At 44.0% G+C, this 19111-nt stretch overlaps 1 protein-coding gene across 2 annotated transcripts in view; it reads left to right on the top strand.

Annotated features, from left to right (window-relative positions):
• Window positions 1-4324, top strand: part of KIRREL3 (kirre like nephrin family adhesion molecule 3) — a 628687-nt gene extending 624363 nt beyond the window's left edge. For both annotated transcript variants that reach the window (XM_075280134.1, XM_075280132.1), the window contains one exon: window positions 2721-4324. In XM_075280134.1, the coding sequence (XP_075136235.1) occupies window positions 2721-3164 (444 nt within the window). In that variant the 3' untranslated portion in view covers window positions 3165-4324. The remainder of the gene's footprint in view (window positions 1-2720) is intronic.
• Window positions 4325-19111: the final 14787 nt, after the last annotated feature.

Raw genomic sequence — 19111 nt, 5'->3', positions numbered from 1 at the left:
GGCTCGGGGCTTCTAGAGCTTGTTGTGTCTCTACGTCGCTGGGCTTCAAGAATTTCCACTCATTCTAAAAGAACATTGGACCCACTGACTGCTCTCCCCCTTTTGTGCAACTGGGAGAGATTTTGGATAGGCAGTGAGAGTAATAATATTTAGCTGACCATACTCATTACAAATGAACTGTGGTTGGTTGTACGGCCAACTGTCCCAAAAACATGAACAAACACAAACTTTCCAACTACCCCATACCCTTGTAAAATTAAAAGATGTAAATCATTCAATCCTTATGAAGAGACACTGTTTTCGAAACTTTTCTGCCTTGACCGAAAAAGGTGCGTGACCTAAGTTGCATCAAAAACTTTTAAGCCAACTAATACAAGGTGTAAATTTAGACTGTCTAGTCTAAGAATATATATTAGATTTATACAGTATCAGACACTTTGATAAATCTGGTGGAGTTTAAGACTGTCTAGTCTAAGTTTGCACTGTCTAGATTTTAGACTGTAATATTAAATCTGCCCCAATGTCTTCTTGTGTTTCCACCATCTACTAACCTACTGTTAGGGAAGTGCAGACAGCAGTTCCCCAGCGCTGTAGATGAACCCTGGAGGAAGGGGCACAAGAGACAGTGAGCCCTAAGCTGAAGCCCCCCACTGTCCCTTCCTGCTTGCCTAGTCCTATCCTATGTAATAGGCGGCAACTTGGAAACTATCCCTTCCTATGTACGTGAAACATGAAACGCAGACAAGACAAACCACAAATAGAGGTCAGTAAGCCAAGGGTTTGGTAACAGTCGAGCAATGCAGTGCCAAAATAGATATCCAAAAGAGTAGTCAATAGGGAAAGCCAGAGGTCAAGAATCAGAATACCAGTAATAACAGCGAGAGAAAAGCTAGCACACACAAAGCAATAGCAAGCATCAATCTGAATGTGAGCCAAGAATAAATAGGGAGGAAGAACCCGCCCTGAACCTGATAGGAAGGCAGGCTGTCAATCACAGGGCAAAACAAAACTCAACTCTTAGGGCTAGTTCACACGTGGGCAAAGGGGAGGTTTTTGACAGCGGAATTCGCTTCAAACGCCTGAAGAATTGCATAGAAGTGAATGGGAGGCGAAAACCGCGCGGTAAAAAACCGCGCGGTTTTTTGCACACAAAACCGCGCGTTTTTTTGCAAAAAACCGCGCGGTTTTCGCCTGCAGTTTCTATAGCACATATAGGAAAAAAAAAACCTAGCGAAAACCGCTAGCGAAAACCGCGTCAAAAACCTCGTCAAAAACCACGTGGAATGCAAAAAACAGCGTCAAAAAAACTCCTCGAGGTTTTTTACCTCGCACAAATAAGCTGGGCGGTTTTCACGTGTGAACTGACCCTTAGGGTTCGTGCACACGGAGTTGACGTGAACGTATTTTAGCATAATACACGTGTATAGAATACACATGTTAAAATTACACTCCCATTGACTTCAATGGAATTTTTTACACATGTAAAAAAATGTGTCTTGTTTTTTGGCACTTTTTTTGACTTTTTTTTACATGTGTACAAAATTTCATTGAAGTCAATGGGAGTGTTTATTTAACATGTGTATTCTATACACGTCTATGTTGCTAAAATGCGCTCGTGTTAACTACATGTGCACGAGCCCTTAGACGAGCAGAGGGAAATGAAGGTGAAGGAGACGAGTGTGGTGGAAAATCAATTAACAAGGTGAAGGAATAGGACAGTGCTCAGACAATGCAACCAAAAACTCTAAGCAAGTTATCAAACTGCACACACTCCTGCGCCACAGCATGCGAGCAGAGGGTGGCGCAGAGATGTTACACCTACCTAAACCTGATATTTCCATTTCGGTGAGCAGAACTACCATTCCAGGCAGCGCACCTCCTGTCTTGGGCTTATGTTTGACTCAGATGGTTTTTTTCGCTCTTTATATTCAATCATTTCATTTACTTGCTTATTCCACCTACATCTCAAAAATGCTTCATCTTCAGAATCCATTGTTTTCTTTCGATGGGAAAATCAAAAACCCTTATTGTTGCCCTGATTTTCTTGACTACTAATTCGTACTCCATTTACTAAATTCTCCTCTTTCAAATCCATCCTGAATGCAACAGCCAGATTCATCCTTCAGCCTATTGGTTACACTGATGCGCCCAGTCTGTGCCAGTTATTGTATTGGCTGCTTGTCCACTATAGAATACAATTTAAACTTCTGGCAAAGCGCTCCATGGCAGTGCTACTTGCTACATCTCGTCTCTCATCTCTGCCTACCACCCTGGACCTTTGCTCTTCATTCTGCCAACGACCTATGGCTTCATGCACACAACCCAGAGTGTGTTCTGAGAGTGTTCTGATGCTCCATCTGTCCATTATTTTATAGGACCTGCTTTATATATCGGAACGGAAAGTTTGATTGGAGCATTGGAACACACTCGGGCTGCACCCTCAGTCGTGGGCATGAATCCTAAAACTAATATCCTCAATCATCTAAATTTCCCATTCACATCCCCCAAGTTGCACCAATTCTTTGGAATTAGCTATCCCAATCAGATTACTACCCTGACTTGCACAGTCTCTGATGTGCCTTATAAACACGTTTTTTTTTTACATAGGTTTATCACATTTCCTAATCTAACTTTTCTATGTGTTTTCTTCCTAAACTAACTAGCCCTCCATTCTACATTATTACATTAATCCAGAAATAATGACTTCTGTTTTTCCACAGGATCCCACCAATGGCTACTACAGTGTCAACACCTTCAAGGACCACCACTCAACTCCAACCATTTCCTTATCCAACTGTCAGCCCGATATACGACCTGCAAACAAGCAGCGAGTACCAACTGGCATGTCCTTCACCAACATCTACAGCACGCTGAGTGGCCAGAACCGCCTATATGATTATAGTCAGCGATTTGTTCTTGGCATGGGCAGCAGCTCCATCGAGCTTTGTGAACGTGAGTTCCAGAGGGGCTCAATGAGTGACAGCAGCTCCTTTCTGGACACTCAGTGTGACAGCAGCGTCAGCAGCAGTGGGAAGCAAGATGGTTATGTTCAGTTTGACAAGTCCAGCAAAGCGTCCGCTTCCTCATCCCATTACTCCCAGTCGTCTTCTCAAAATTCGGACCCAAGCCGGCCACTTCAGAGGAGAATGCAGACACATGTGTGACCATGGGCCTTATGCGAAATGCGTCAAGATAGCAGGAGAAGGACGTTCAGTAGTTAAGGCTTATGACAAGGACTTTGGACATTCTGAAGTCAGGATTTAAGGGTCGTGTGGAGCCTCCTGAGATATTTATCTAGTTTTATATTTATATGAAAAAAAAAAAACATAAAGAGGAGATGAGAGGAGGATCTCCATATTGTACAAAGCACTTTGTTCTATGGAGTACAACAAGCCATGCTTCTATTCTTTAGGTGGGAGGGAATGAAACATTTTATAGACTCTATCCCTGGAAAAAAAAAAAAGTCAAGTTCCCAGTTGTGTGGAGCTGCGGTGTAGGGTGCAGCAGGAATCTAGCCATTAGTAAGCACAATGCTGAAGAGGAATGGAGATAATGGCAGGGTACCAGAGCCTGGAGGGGGGGGGGGGGCGCCACCAGTTCATGTAGCAGTAATCTGGCCTATATATGAAAAAGTGAGGTCCCAATTTATTCTGTGTATCGCCGACTATATATATAAAAATACTACATTAAGTAGATGATAATGAACCTCTTCTATAAATGCCCCCTCCCCCAACAAACCCCAGTACTGTGTAGAACGATTCCCTCACTGGCAGGGGATATGGCTATAGGAAACAATGGAGCAGATCTTGATTTTATTTGTTTTGTCTATAATTTTGTCATGTTTTATTTAAAAAAAAAAAAAAAAAGAAGAAGAAAAAAAATCTCTAGTTTCAGGGACTGTGATGGAGTAACCGGTTCCCATCGTGTCTCTTCTCCACATCTTATGAGGACCCATCACATGGGAGACGTCACATGCCTAATTTATATGATTATTTTATACTGTTCATACATCGTTTCTACTCCTCATAATGTAATACGAACTAATATGAGGTGATCGATGGGTACGTCGATGGGTACTGACCACGGGCATTGTCACATGATCACTGGATAAAACATTCCGTGGCGGCTAGGGCACAAAATGTGGAAAGGTAATGGAACGTTAATGTGTTATCCTTCAATAAAATAGGCAGTGTGTGTGTCATAGTGGGGTCAGCCATGTTTGTTGGATATCTATATATACATATCTTTTAATAAATCCATGTCCGGGCACAGGACAGCCAGCTGTTATTGTCACGAGTCTGGGATTTATTTATTGCCACTCTGGTGATGTTCTGCAGTGTGACAAGACAATAGTGACGGATACGGACAAACTCGAACAAGACAAATGTTGCATCATCTATGTTCATGGCTCACTTGGAAGCACTTACAAGCATGTATGGTCCGTTTAACATACAGATTTTCACCTTACAGTCTTTACACTGCAAATTTCTTTTCTTCTAGCATCAAAGGTACCTGATAGGTGCTGAAATAAGGTGGTCATAGAAACATTAAAAGCACTCCCTTGTGAGTAATTTATCATATGGGGACATTTTTTAGGGCACTAAATCACCAACAGGAGAGTAATGATTGATGGTTTAAAGTCCCAGATTGCCCTATGCTGATGTTGTCCATAGCCACAACGAAAAAAGAACAAAAACAAACACTTTATACTTACCTTGTTCCTGTACTGCCAGAACCTGCACAGCTCATCTGAAACCAGAGTAGTAAACTTTGACTTTGATATGCATGCACCAAAGCTTGATATGCATGCGCCAAGATTATGTGGCAGACTATGTACAATCATACGGGTCATAGCAGTGATACATTTGATCCTAATAACTTTATTAATACATTTAGTACCAAAAATTCTACATTAAAGGAGATGTCATGCCCTTAAAAATTAACGGCCTATCCCTAGGAAAGGTCATTAATATCAGATCAATGGGGTCTGACACTCAGCACCCCCATCGATTAGCTTGTACCAGATTTACATAGTGTAAAAAGTCAGTGAGTTAAGCTGCAGTAAGCTGCTGCTACACAGTCTACAGAGTTATCTACTTCTAGCTCTATATATCAAAAAAGGGTTTTTAAAAGAAACACTGAAAAAGAGGCCTCTTTTGAGGCAATGTCTCCTTAATGAGACATAGTACCTGTCACATACAGACCGTCCTAACATGTGACATAAGTGCGGCTGTCTGGGGTCAATCCACTCACTAAATTTTGCACTCACCCTTCACTTAGTCTGCAAACTGAGCATACATTGCACATAAAACCATTCTGCTACCTCTACTGACTTACTAGACTCAGTAAAAACCTCACTCACATATACACGTATCTCTTTAACAGTCAGACGCAAACATACTTTAAAGATAATGGGATAAGAGAGCAAACACAAAGTACCATTAAATTTAACAATTTAATACTCAAGGGGTTCAGTGATACATAAAAAAGATAAATGTAAAATGACTAGACAAGCAAACAGTTTTTAAAATAAAAGGGGAAAAAAATGGAAAAACCTACTAACTAGAGTCCTACTGTGTCAATGGAGCTTGGAGGATCTTTCAGGTGGGTTGGGCACATCCAGCTTGTTTTCTGGTTTCCAAAGAGTAACCACGTTCCAAAGCAGTTTATTGTACGAGGTAAAGCTTTTGCCTGGGTTCCCTTCTCCTCCCCCTTTCCTCATTCTAGAAAGCTGAAAAATCATCAGCATCTAATGAAGCTGGGTGTCACAGAGGTCTGAAGCCACTGTCTGGTCACAATCCTACCTCCCTTATGCCTGTCTGGTTTTTGTTAGAGACAACTAGTTGTCCCCCGAATGGAATACAAACGCAATTGCAAGCGGTGTGCTGTAAAAGCATACGGACCCGCATTCATGCGGGCAGTTCGCGGCAAGCACACGGACCCCATTATAGTCTATGGGGTCCGGTTGCTTTTACAGCACAGCGCTTGCAATTGCGTTTGTATTCCGTTTGGGGGTCTCCATGCGGACTCTCCCCAGACGGAAGACAAAAGCAGATGTGAACAGGGCATATGCCTGGCCTGCAGGATATCTGATCTTGTGATTGCAGGAAGTTGTTTGTCTCATTCTTATACACACATACCAATATACTGATGGTACATGCATAAACTATATATTTACTAATTATATATATGTGAACAATATAATTTAGTAAGGATATATGCAGCGGTGCATTTCTTTCATCTCAGTATCCCTTAAAAAAGGGTAAACAGTTGTCCCCTTTTACTCCCTTAAATCCTCAACACAAGTTGTGGGAACAACAAAGCTTCCTACATCACAGTTGAAAACATCAATTCTTATACTAAATTTATTTACCGTAATTGCTATCTTTGTTGTTCCCTGAATAGAAGTTTTCCAATGCAGCCATTATGTTATGGATTATGCTACAGAATTCCATAATGTGTTGTAGCTTCATACTGTTACCTAAATCCTTTCTTATCTAAGAGAACTGATATAAGTTGCCGCCTGCTGATAGGCCCCACTGTTCTTCCCATAGTGGAGAATTACTATTCCATAATATACCAAAGTGACTAATGGCAGCGCTTCACTTTTAACTTCTACTGTATCCTGGAAATATTAGAAATTAATGAATTTACTCCTAATATGCAATTCCAATAGTCCAGACCAGTGACATAACTACCGGGGTAGCAGTGGTAGCAGCTGCCACAGGGCCCGGGACATTAGGGGCCCGGCACCAGCTGCTACCCCTGTGGTTTTTTTTTTCCTTAATAGGCTCCTTAATATCCCCACACCCTCAAGAGCCCCATACCTTCCTACCATAAGTAGAAGATTGGCAGTAGATGCAGGGCTGCAGATGCTTCTTGTAAAAGCTTCCGCACACAGCAGCTTCCTGTCCCCCCCCCCCCCCTCAGTATCGGAGTGTGAGGGGAGACATCCTGTGCGATGTATCTGCTCTCTTCACTGCTAGACAGAGCTGCACAGCCACATGTAAGTATATTTTTTGCATAAAATATGTATAGATGTGTATATGTGTTTACATTATGTGTCTATCTATCTATCTATCTCCTATCTATCTATCTATCTATCTATCTATCTATCATCTATCTATCTATCTATCCATCTATCTGTATTTGCTTCTATACATGTCTACCATTATACATACTAGAATTGTATTTTTTAATGTGATGTTTAGGCCCGGTTCACATCTGCGTTCAGGTTTCAGTTCATGGAGTCTGCTTGGGACCCCCCCAAACAGAAACATATATGCATTAAAAAGTGGTTACCTTCAGGGTCTCCAATTATTATACTCTGGCGTCTGAAAAGACCCAAGAGTATAATAATTGTTCATGGGTGTTCATTATGGGGCATAATACTGTATGCAGGGGCCACTATGAGGCATAATGGTGTATGCAGGGGCCACTATGGGGCAAAATAGAGCACGCAGGAATGCGGCAGAGGTCGGTCAGTCGAGGTCTTTAGTGTCAGTCAGGAAGAAGGGGGGCCCATGTCAAAAGTTCGCCATGGGGCCCCGCCATTCCTAGTTACGCCACTGGTCCAGACTGTTTACCATTTTATCAGGAAAAGATTGTAATCTTGCAAAAGTAGAATGAAATTTGGGAGATTATAACCTCGGGGTAAGGAATGTTCTGGCCATTTATGATGAAAGCATCCTCTCGATATAAGAGTTAATGGTCACTTGCCCCCATACTTTCATTCTCCGGTTCATTTATAGTTAGCCTCTGGTTATGGCTAGCTCCAGCCAGACTCATCTCAATGTTGTCTGGGAGAAAAATGGCCTGAACTCAAGCAGAGCAAAAACATAAGAACCTTCCCCATCCCCTTATGCTATGTCGAATTATTGCTGACCTGCTACATGTAGCCCCCTGTACACTGTGAAAGCTAAATGTCCCCTGTATTCACCATTACAGGATGATTTCCACACTGAAGCAACTCAGGGCTGAAATTTCCATGACACTCTTTTCCTCACATCATCAGATAGTTGTCAGACTCCACCTTCTTATTGATTTTTCTTTCCCTATATAGATACACATATCTATGGAAAGATTTAGTCAAACTCAAAAGGCACAAAATTAAAAAAAGAGGGGATCCCTGTATTTCTATTCATTCTTAATACAGTTATAAGCAGAGTCCAAATGTACAAATCTGCTGGACAGATAGCATCCTCAGTGTTAGCCAGAACCTCAGAAGAAAAGGATTTAGGGGTAGTGAGCATCCTGCTCTACACCTAGTGGCCATTAGGTGTGAACAGGTTAACAGCCCATCGTCTGTATAACTGCAGCTCTGTGGCTCACAGCACACATATTCTTCTTCACTCCTATGTATGATTTATATCACTATCTGCCTGTAATTGATTAAATCTGACTAAACTTTGTTTTACTTCTCCTACTCTTATGCTTCAGGTCATTGTTCTGCTGGAACACTGTGTTGTCCATTTCATACCCATAGTTCTTCAGTGTACGAAGTAACTCGTCTTGTAGGATACTCAAATACAGCTCAGCATAGAGACCACCATCGATCGTGGTCAAGTATCCAACGCATTTGGCTTTGAAACAACCCCATACCATCAGGCTTCCTCCACCAAACTTGACAGTTCCTTCAATTTCTTAATCAGCTACTCCCCGTTTTCCTTCCAGATCCATGTGCACACATCAGATTCTAGTCTACTGACTTTCATCTTATCGCTCAAAATCACCAATTTCCAATCTTCTCCTGTCCACTTTTCGTAAAGTCGAGGCTTCTTCACCTTTTTGTGGCAACCATTCCAGACTTGTGTAATGCATGTAGCATAGTGCTTGGACATCTGAGATCTCACTATTACAAAGCATATGAGCCATCTGCACTGCCGTGTTTGTTGCGTCAAACTGATAGACCTTGTGATGAGCTGACTTCTTGACTCTGATATTTTGCCTAGACATCCACTTCTTGGCTTTTGATTGAATGGATGGACTTCATGTTGAATTCTTCCAACTGTCTTGGCACTCACATGATGCAGTTTGGCAATTTTCTTGGCTGAGAAACCGCTCTCGCTGTGCTGAATGACACTGTAGTATACAAGAAGAAAAAGATTTTTTCACCATCAGGAGCAAAACAGTAACAATGCAGTTACATGACAAGAATCTGCATAAGTAATCATATGCTAAATAGTTGCAAGTCAAATTTATGTATGAGATAGCCAAGATGATTGTCTATAAAATGATGGAAGTCTCACATTTGAAGTTGTAATGGCGGATGAGATATGGAGCCTGGAAGTCAAAGGTTCTAAACAGTGGTGTAACTAAAGTCTTGTGGGACCCGATGCAATCTTTTGTCTGGGGCCCCATACCTTATCCCTACTGCAAATTCTTGATAGTGATGGTTACAGGCACGAAGGACTTTACAACCTTAGTGTGGTTAGGGTATATTGCTGACAATTTTAGTTAGTCCAAGATGAATGGCCAATTATTTCCTTTAGTTTAAAAACGATAAATTTGGAATATTCTGGACAAGCGACTTGGAACAAATTGTTTTAACCATATTCAGTACTAATCAGCGGTGTGTCGCTGTGGTAGACACCCCACTGATATACATATACGCACAAATAGTAAAAATAATTTTACTCCAGGGTTACTCAAAGCTAACAGGTAGTGAATTATAACACAGTCATAGATAAGTCCTGCCTAAAGGTACCATTAGATTAACATTGGCAGGACCTACCGATTTTGATGAGGCCGGTTGCTTATCTGATGTGTAAAGGAGTGTCCCCTGACAGATGAGGTTTTAGTAAAGAGGGGTCAGACATGTTGACTTTTACATACCTGATCCTTTTATTCTAAGGTGCTGATGGAGGTGTCTGGCAGCAAAATACCCTCCTCTTTATTTCAGAACACATATCCACCTTAGACATGGAGTCACAATGATGAAAACAGAACTGCTGAACTAGGAGGACTCCGCATGTCATAAAACAACCTCCTCACAAGGGCATCAGATCAATGTCTAACAGGTAAGCTTCAATTAACATGCAGAAAATTGCAATAATCCACCATGTAGGGGTATTGATCCAGCCAGAAGCATTTTATAAATAAGGGAAATAAGCATGTAGTAATCCAGCTTCAATTTATCCTGCAAAATGGAAAGTCATCGCGTGAGCAGTGGCCTGAAGAAGCTATAAAAAACACTTGGACTTTAATGATAAACTGTATCAAAGAGATAAGCAGTGCAGTGTGCACAGGCTCAGAGTGACTGACAAGGAAGCGGGTGAATTCCCTGTAGGCCCATATGCCAGGGTGGATCCATGAGCTAGGGTGGGCTCCTAGCCCTGAAACCTTGCATGAGAGAAGTATGGTACACAGTGGCGTATGATCATGGTCAACTGGACCTGGAGGGGTACTAGGTCTACAGCCAGCAGGAAATGGCTGTAGGCCCCAAATTGTTACACCCACACTCCTCTAATACACTCTTGCCCCCCCCCCCCCCCTCCCTTCTCTGCACTACAGAGTCATGGAGCTATGCGGAAATCTCACCTGGCCCTGTGTTATTGCTTTTGCACCAGAAACGTAACAGTTTGGTGCAATAGAGCCGCCCTCAATGCTCCAGTTTGCTCATTTGTTATTGCTCAATTAGTCAGTAACTTAGCAACAGAGGCTCAAATTTTCAATGGGAGAAAAAGGTTTTACATTGAGATGAGCCTGATCTATCTGAGTCACTGGTTTTATATGCTTCACTCTGGTGATTGACTCCCTTTAAAGGATACCATTAAAAATACAGTTCATTTGTAGCATATGGAGAGATACAGTACGTGAGAATTATGATATAATGAATAAAAAATAAATTGTGCTTTATTTATTTTTTCAAATTTCCTATTTTTGGACAGGGAAGGGGATTATGTGATTTCCCTAGGCAGTTGGTGATGTTATGGCGAAATTTCTATTCCCCCTTCTGGCATGAGACATCACATACTGTAAGCCAATGCACAATCTGCGGGTTTAGCACCTCTGTAGAGTGCTGGCATGTAGCGCAATATAACATGGAATGAGCATGCGCAAACCATATTATACTGTGCAAGGGCCACTGTGGAGTATATTAAATTGTGCAGGGGCCACTGTGGGGCATATTATACTGTGCATGGGTCACTGTGGAGCATATTATACTGTGCAGGGACCAGTGTGGAGCATTATACCGTGCAGGTGCTAGCTAGGGAAACAGGAAGGGGGATTGAGTGAGAGAGAGAGAGAGAGAGTGAATAAGCTCAAGGAATCATGGCAGTTGTAGAAATGGGAGTGCAGCCTGTGTGTAAGAAAGAGGGAGGAGTGGGGGCCACTGTGAAGCATATAATACTGTGTGGAGGCCGCAGTGGAGCACGTAATACTGTTTTGGGGCCACTGTGGAGCATGTAATACTGTTTGGCGGCCACTATGGAGCATGTAATACTGTTTAGAGGCCACTGTAGAGCACATAATACTGTTTGGGGGCCACTATGGAATATGTGGGGAACACTATAGAGCATGTAATACTGTTTGGGGGCCACTATAAATCACATAATACTGTATGGGGGTCCACTAGAAGCTCGTAATACTGTTTGGGGGCCACTATGGAGCACGTAATACTGTGTGAGGTCCACTGCGGAGCATGTAATTTTTCCCAGTATTGTTTACATGCCGATGCTGCACTGCTCACTCACCATATTCTTCATAACTGCAGTTGTGGAAACTAAAGCTGTATCCCTTTCAAGTATCTGAAATATTGCTTCAGCACCCGTAACCACCACTATCAAGAATTCACTCTAGGAAAGGGGTAGGGGGCCCCGGACAAAAGCTTGCACCTGGGCCCACAAGACTTTATTTCCGTCACTGGTCCAGATTATTAAGACACAGACATTCATCTCACTTGAGTAACTGTATACCGGTGAGTTAAGTGACTGCATACCTGTGGAGAAATGTGAGTGTTTATATAAAATACTAAATAGGCTTGTGAATATAAATACGGATAAACTTGGAGGACTGTTAAACTGGAAGTTTAATCATATATTTGGGGAAACATGGAGGGTTATTGTAGCCATTCTAGCAAGCAGCTGGAGAAGATTTCAGCTGTCAGTTACTCCAGAATACTGGTATAAATAATACAGGGCCCCTTCTAAATTGCTCCCATCATCTTTATTAAAAAAAAGTTTCATGAAAGGGTGAAAAAAAAGAATTAAAATGATACAGTTTTTGGTGTAAAACTAACTTGCACGGGTTTTGTCTACTATTGCAGCTCAACCTCAATCACATAAACAGAGCTTAGCAGAAATATCAGATCATTTGATCATTGCTGTAACCGGTGATTTGCTGGACGGTGTTTTGGAGCATTTTCTGGGATGTTGGGAGACACCAGGAAAGAGGTTCAGCGGAGACCTGGGCAGGCTGTGGAGCGGAACAGTGAGGGGGGGGGGGGGGGGAGTTTAAATGTAGGCTTTTTATATTTTTTCATGGAAAACCCGAGTGTTAGCCACCTGCCCAGCAAAAATCCCCAACATGCCCTGAACAAGGCCCAAATAAAAGGGGGCCATAGAAAGCAGCAAAAAGGAATACACAGAGGAATGGAGAAGCGCAATAAATAACTCCAAGAAACTCACCGTATAACATTCATTCCACATCCTACTGGGAGAAGTGGAGTCCACGGTGGAGATCGCTGCCCAATAGGTGTTCACCTGCCACCAACTGAGAGGAAGATGAGACCCCATGGAGTGTTACACCCCAATACTCCCCCTTCTAAACACCCATCTATGTATGTCCCAACCCAACCCCTTACTACCATAACCCCCACTCTCTTCGCTTTGGCAATGCCAAATGTCTATTCGGAGGTGCCAATAAAGCTCTTTTGATTTGATTTGAACCCCTTTAGTTTGTGTACTTTTACAACACATTCTGAAAACTGAACCCCTGTCCAGGGCCTCATATATACAGCAGCACCTTTTGCACTGAATCTTTATCCCAGCCCCTGGGGTTCCTGACTACAGAGCTACCTGTAATACTTGTACATACTAGTGATGCTTCTATACAGCTCTAGATTTTTCCCTTAGAAAAAAATTAAATTCTTCTAAGAGAAGAAAAAGAAAAGAAGAAAATCTCCTTACTATATATAGCATCTATCTCTTCTATCACAGTTTACAGTCTACCTCCCAGCCAACCCAGTCTACGATCCCGGAGCCCAAGTAGAGGAAGCCAGATGATGACCTCCTTAAGGAAGAACGGACTGCTTTTTACAGACTCCTGGGTAAAATACTTCGTCCACACCAGAAAGTCTAATTTATCACACAGCATGGTGTATTAAAGGGGTTGTCCTGATATAAAAATAGTTTTATTGTATCTGCCATTGAAATAGTTGAACTTACTGGTATATAAGCCTGTTACAACAAGTAATGGGTCTCCATATTGGACTGTGATAGACTGCAGCAGTCACATGTGTCAGAACATTGCTGAAGCAGAAATTAGAGATCAGCAGTGACTGTGCATTATCAGTACCGGAGCAGCAAGGAATTGGTTAGGTATTTCTCCATTTATTATTTTATACCATCAGTTTTAAAGAAAAATGTATTGACAGAGCAACTCTTTGATATCAATGATATCATCACATTGCTCTTCTTCTGAAATATTTTAATTCTATATTTAAATTTTTTTTCTTCCAGGTTTTTAGTCAACCGAGACCTGCTCTACCGACAGCAGACCTACGCCTGGTTCCCTGGATGGACTATGCAGAAGGATCAACTGCTTTTCCAACACGACCTGCTGCTCATCAGGATGGACTTCAGAGGTTGGGTAGACCAAGCCATCTGCGATCTGGTTAGTACCATACAGTCTAGCAGAAATCTATAAACTTTGATTAAAAGTCTGTGATGAGTATAATAATAAAAATAATAATTTATATAAGATTTTTATTGTAGATTATGGCACAAGACCCAACCATTAGGCATGGCAGAAAGAAAGGAAAAAACACCACAGATGGGCCATTCACTGGTTTAGGAGGAGTATAAAGAGCACAGCTTGAGAGGCCCATAGATCATCGCTGCACTCTGCTCTCTGTGTAACACCGATCACCATCCTTACAAGGAGGAAGAGGATGAGAAGATCCATCACCAGACAGACACAAAGTAGGAACCTGGAACAGCAGATTCATAATCATCTCTGGTATGTGTAACATGGGTGTAGGGTTAGGTTAACCTAAATAATATTACAATTATTGGTGATTATTTAGGTTATGCCCTTTTTCACCTGTGCACATTAGTGTTGGAGGAACCTCGCAAGATTTGTTGTTCAAGGTTTGCTGGGAGGTTTTGCTAGGACCAAACAAAGCCGAACTGAAACCGATGTTATACTTTGGGGTGTCTTCAGACCCAATCACAGGCCTCAGCAGTCACTGATGTCAGGCAGAAGACCCGAGTACAGCAGGGAGTTGCACCGGAGCACAGGAGAGGTGAGAAAAATGTTTTTTTTATGCTTAATCACCTCCCTTTTGCCTTAATGTACTCTGGGTTTACAGTAGAAGACCCCAGGGAATAATAGCACTTCTGATTCGGACATGCGCAGTCCAAATGGAGCTACAGGTAGTACCTCGTAAATACTGGAATAGCTGAGCCAAAACCAACGTGAACAAAGTCATGTTGGTTTTCTTCATTTATTTTCAGTTTCACTATTTTTCAATTAAGTGCCCAGCAGTACTTGGCTGTGACAAACGGGCTTCAAGTAAGATGCAAAGTATTAAACCAAGAGGCCAAGATCATAGAGAACAGCTTGAGAATAATGATGTGTTACTAAACTTTTCTCCTATCATTTCTACATAGATCTACTGCTGCCAGGATGGGTAACATGGCTGCCGGACCAACAAGCAGAAAAAAGGCTGAGAAGGCACCAATGGATGAAGACAGAGCTGTCGGCCCTCCAAGGAGAAGAACAACTAGTAGAAGGATGGATGAAGACCAGGAGGAAGAAAAACTATATCTTTTATGGTCCATACACAAGAGGAAGATCAGGACAGTGGCCATGGTTTCTCTGTAGGCTTCCTTCACTGGGGTTTTTTTCCTGCCCTGAGTTTTGCTGAACACCGTGAGTGATGGGAGGTAACCAGCACATAAAACATACACCTATATAGAAATAACTTATATAATAAACTTCTCATTCTATAACTTTCTTTGCCGTTTCTGTGTGATTTCTTCAGTTTTTGTGTTTGGAAAAAAAATATTAATAAACAATAGATGATGTTAGATTTGGGTGACTTCAATCCAATGACCCCATGATGAGGCTTCCATTAGGTTATTACTTGACTATAAAAATGGTCTAGTAGAGCCTGTGGCTAACCCGCCAACCCCCTTTTACCTGTACCTACCCATTAAGGACACGGACACAATGGTTGGAAGGAAAGGCCACAGCGGCATTTTATTATTACATCCCTTATATTACCATAAACCACCAAAACCAATAATACACATTTACATTAACATATTGTCATCCCGACATTTGCATATTATTAACATATCATTAACATCTCATTAACATATGTATTACCACCACCCACTACTATAACACTGGAATCCCAAACAATCATGGAAACAGAATCTCCTCCCCTCCTCAAAGGAGGGGCCTCTGAAGGCACCAACCCCAAGACACAGCCAGAACCTCCGCTTATTACCCCCGGCCGTAATGCACCTAGCCCAAGGACACCGCCATCGGAGGGCAACTCCATCCTGTATCCCCTTACTACAGGACTTGTTCACTAAGCTGGTTTCCCAACCAGTAACCGTCCTAGCGAGTGGGTGAGGATCACCCCTTAGTCCTCCACCCCCGTAGTGCCTCCAAAGACCCCTCCTGTGCACGCCGCCATGACAAATAAAACCATATTAAAGGGAGGGCGGGCGGGACAAGTTACTCCAACAGCCTCCTGTCACTAAGTGAGAGTCTGCCAGCATCTATTGTTTATTAAACAATAACTAAACCCCACCTATTGTCCCTTTCCTGACCCCCCTCTGTCCTTTACATGAACCTGTCTGCTCTGCATACCATTTTCTGTCATGTGCCCCCTACACTATCCCTTTGGGTCCGTTCCGTGGGCTTTCTTGACTATAAAAATGGTCTAGTAGAGCCTGTGGCTAACCCCCCAACCCCCTTTTACCTGTACCTACCCATTAAGGACACGGACACAATGGTTGGAAGGAAAGGCCACAGCGGCATTTTATTATTACATCCCTTATATTACCATAAACCACCAAAACCAATAATACACATTTACATTAACATATTGTCATCCCGACATTTGCATATTATTAACATATCATTAACATCTCATTAACATATGTATTACCACCACCCACTACTATAACACTGGAATCCCAAACAATCATGGAAACAGAATCTCCTCCCCTCCTCAAAGGAGGGGCCTCTGAAGGCACCAACCCCAAGACACAGCCAGAACCTCCGCTTATTACCCCCGGCCGTAATGCACCTAGCCCAAGGGCACCGCCATCGGAGGGCAACTCCATCCTGTATCCCCTTACTACAGGACTTGTTCACTAAGCTGGTTTCCCAACCAGTAACCGTCCTAGCGAGTGGGTGAGGATCACCCCTTAGTCCTCCACCCCCGTAGTGCCTCCAAAGACCCCTCCTGTGCACGCCAAGCCGAGGGCGTATGACACCTTATACGCGCTCGTCACCCCACACCCGCACAGCCCGGTCTATGCCGTCCTGAATCCCCAACAACCAAATGTCCATCCCAACCGCATTAAGATGAACACCATCAGAGCGAAAAAGCTCAGGCGAAACAGACTCCAACTCACGATGACGCACAACCAAACCCCCATTCCTAGCCACAAAACGCCCAACCCCTCTGTTAATCTTCACTCTCGCCCTATCAAGGCCCGCGACCGAACGGGCATTGCGCCAGTGCATTCAGGCCACAATGTCCGACCAGACGACAATCAGCCCAGGCATAGACGACCACAGGCGCAGCAGATCCAGCTTAATGTCACGCATCACCTCCCTCGAAGCTCTGACACCCAAGTCATTGCCCCCTGCGTGCACAACTAAAACATCAGGGGGACGATCCATATCAGAATAATACTGCACCTCAGAAAGAAGACGGGACCACAACATTCCCCGGACCCCCAGCCACCTGATCTGCGCCACGGACCTATCAAAACCAAGTTGCCTCCCTGAAGGACGGACAGCAGCACGCGCTCCACCCCAGTAGACGTATGAGTGGCCCACGACCCAGACCAAACATGAAGCCGGATCTGAAAAACACAAAGAAAAACACACCAAAATACAGTAGGCAGCTAAGAAGCCGAACCAATGCGCAAAGAAAATCATCCCACCCTACAGGAGCTGAGGCCGAACGTAAATCTTAAAACGGTCCGACTCCCATCTCCCAATTCGTCGTATCATGTCCTGTGGCAATCCCCAACGCGCAGCCTCGGTCGCGGCGCCTATCCGGAATGAATGTGAGCTATAGTCCCTAGAAGGCAAACCAAGAACCTGAAGCCCCCGCCTCAACACCTGGACAAATTGAAAACGGGACAGACAAGAAGAATCAGCGTGCAATAACAGGGCAAGTCCCCCTTCTGGGCGGACCCGCAGAAACGACTCAAAGTTAGCAACCGGACAAACGGCCGACCCCGGTAGGTGTCGAAGCCGCACTAACAAACCCCTCCCCAGCTGATCCGTTTTGGATTTCCGAATGCGACACACCAACTCATCCCCGGACCTCCAACAATCAGAAAGCAATAAACCGCCGGGACGCCCTCTACTCGGAGACACCAGTTCAGACACACGAAACGCCCCGAAAAAGGCCAAAGAGAAGGCCAAACCAAACAAAACCGCCTCGTATTCTGAACTGCACACCTGTCCCAAAGCCCCCACTAAATCCACTAAAACACGAAATGATATAGGTCGGCGAGAATCCCGAGACCCTGAACCCCTCCGAAAACCTTTAACGGCCTGTCGGACTAAAAAGGACTTAGTAAAATCCCTAAAACCCCGAAACTTGAACCAAAAGGCCAATGCAGCCAACCGCTTAGCCAGGCCCGATGGGGAAACCCCGGAACCAAAAAGAGACCCTACGAAAAACAACAACACCGATTCCCAGTCCCCAGGCACCCCATCCCCATAAACCTCCCCCACCAACTGTTCCCATTCCGTCCACACCTGACTATAACCCTTCCAAGTCGAGTCCCCTAGGGACCGCCTCACCAAAGCCATTGCCGTCCTCACACCAACGTCCACAGCTCCCCTGGACAAGGGATGCCAACCGGGTCCGCCTCTGGCGCCACCTCCCGAAACCGGTCCCACTGGAAACGAGAGATGGAGTCAGCAATTACATTCTTAGTCCCTGGTAGGTGTACCGCAACAAAATGAGAATTCAGCTCCAAACCCCGCAAAACCAAGTGACGCAACAACCGTACTACCGGCGGCGAATTAGCAGTTTGGGAATTGATAGCCTGGACCACCCCCATGTTGTCACATTGAAAGCGGACCTTGCGATTACGCAGCCGCTCGCCCCAGATGACGGTAGCCGCAACAATCGGAAAGAGCTCGAGTAAAGCTAAGTTCCGTACCAGACCCTCCCGCCGCCAACTATCAGGCCACCCGCCGGAACACCATTGACCCTGAAAATAGGCCCCAAACCCAAACGACCCAGACGCATCCGTGAACAGTTCTAGATCCGAGTTGGTGACCGGCGCGGCCCGAACCAGTGATCTCCCATTATAACGCCCCAAAAATTCCCCCCAAACAACCAAATCCTCCCGCAACTCAGCACTCAAACGAATAAAGTGAAAGGGCCGCCGAACACCCGCCGTAGCCGCAGCCAGGCGACGGCAAAACACACGCCCCATGGGCATAATGCGGCACGCAAAATTAAGACGCCCCAGCAGAGATTGTAGATCCCGCAATCGGATCTTCTTCTGCCGTGCCGCCCGCCCCACCAGATCACGCAACTCCACCAACTTGTCCTCCGGCAGCCTGCACTCCATCTGAACCGAGTCTATAACAATACCAAGGAACTTGACCACAGTAGCTGGACCCTCCGTCTTCTCCGGCGCAACGGTACGCCGAACCAGCGACATAAATC

This window comes from Leptodactylus fuscus, chromosome 6 (genome assembly GCF_031893055.1).
Source record: "Leptodactylus fuscus isolate aLepFus1 chromosome 6, aLepFus1.hap2, whole genome shotgun sequence".
Taxonomy (NCBI): Eukaryota; Metazoa; Chordata; class Amphibia; order Anura; family Leptodactylidae; genus Leptodactylus; species Leptodactylus fuscus.
The sequence above is the reverse complement of the archived record's forward strand: the minus strand, read 5'-3'. Positions and strand labels throughout refer to the sequence as shown.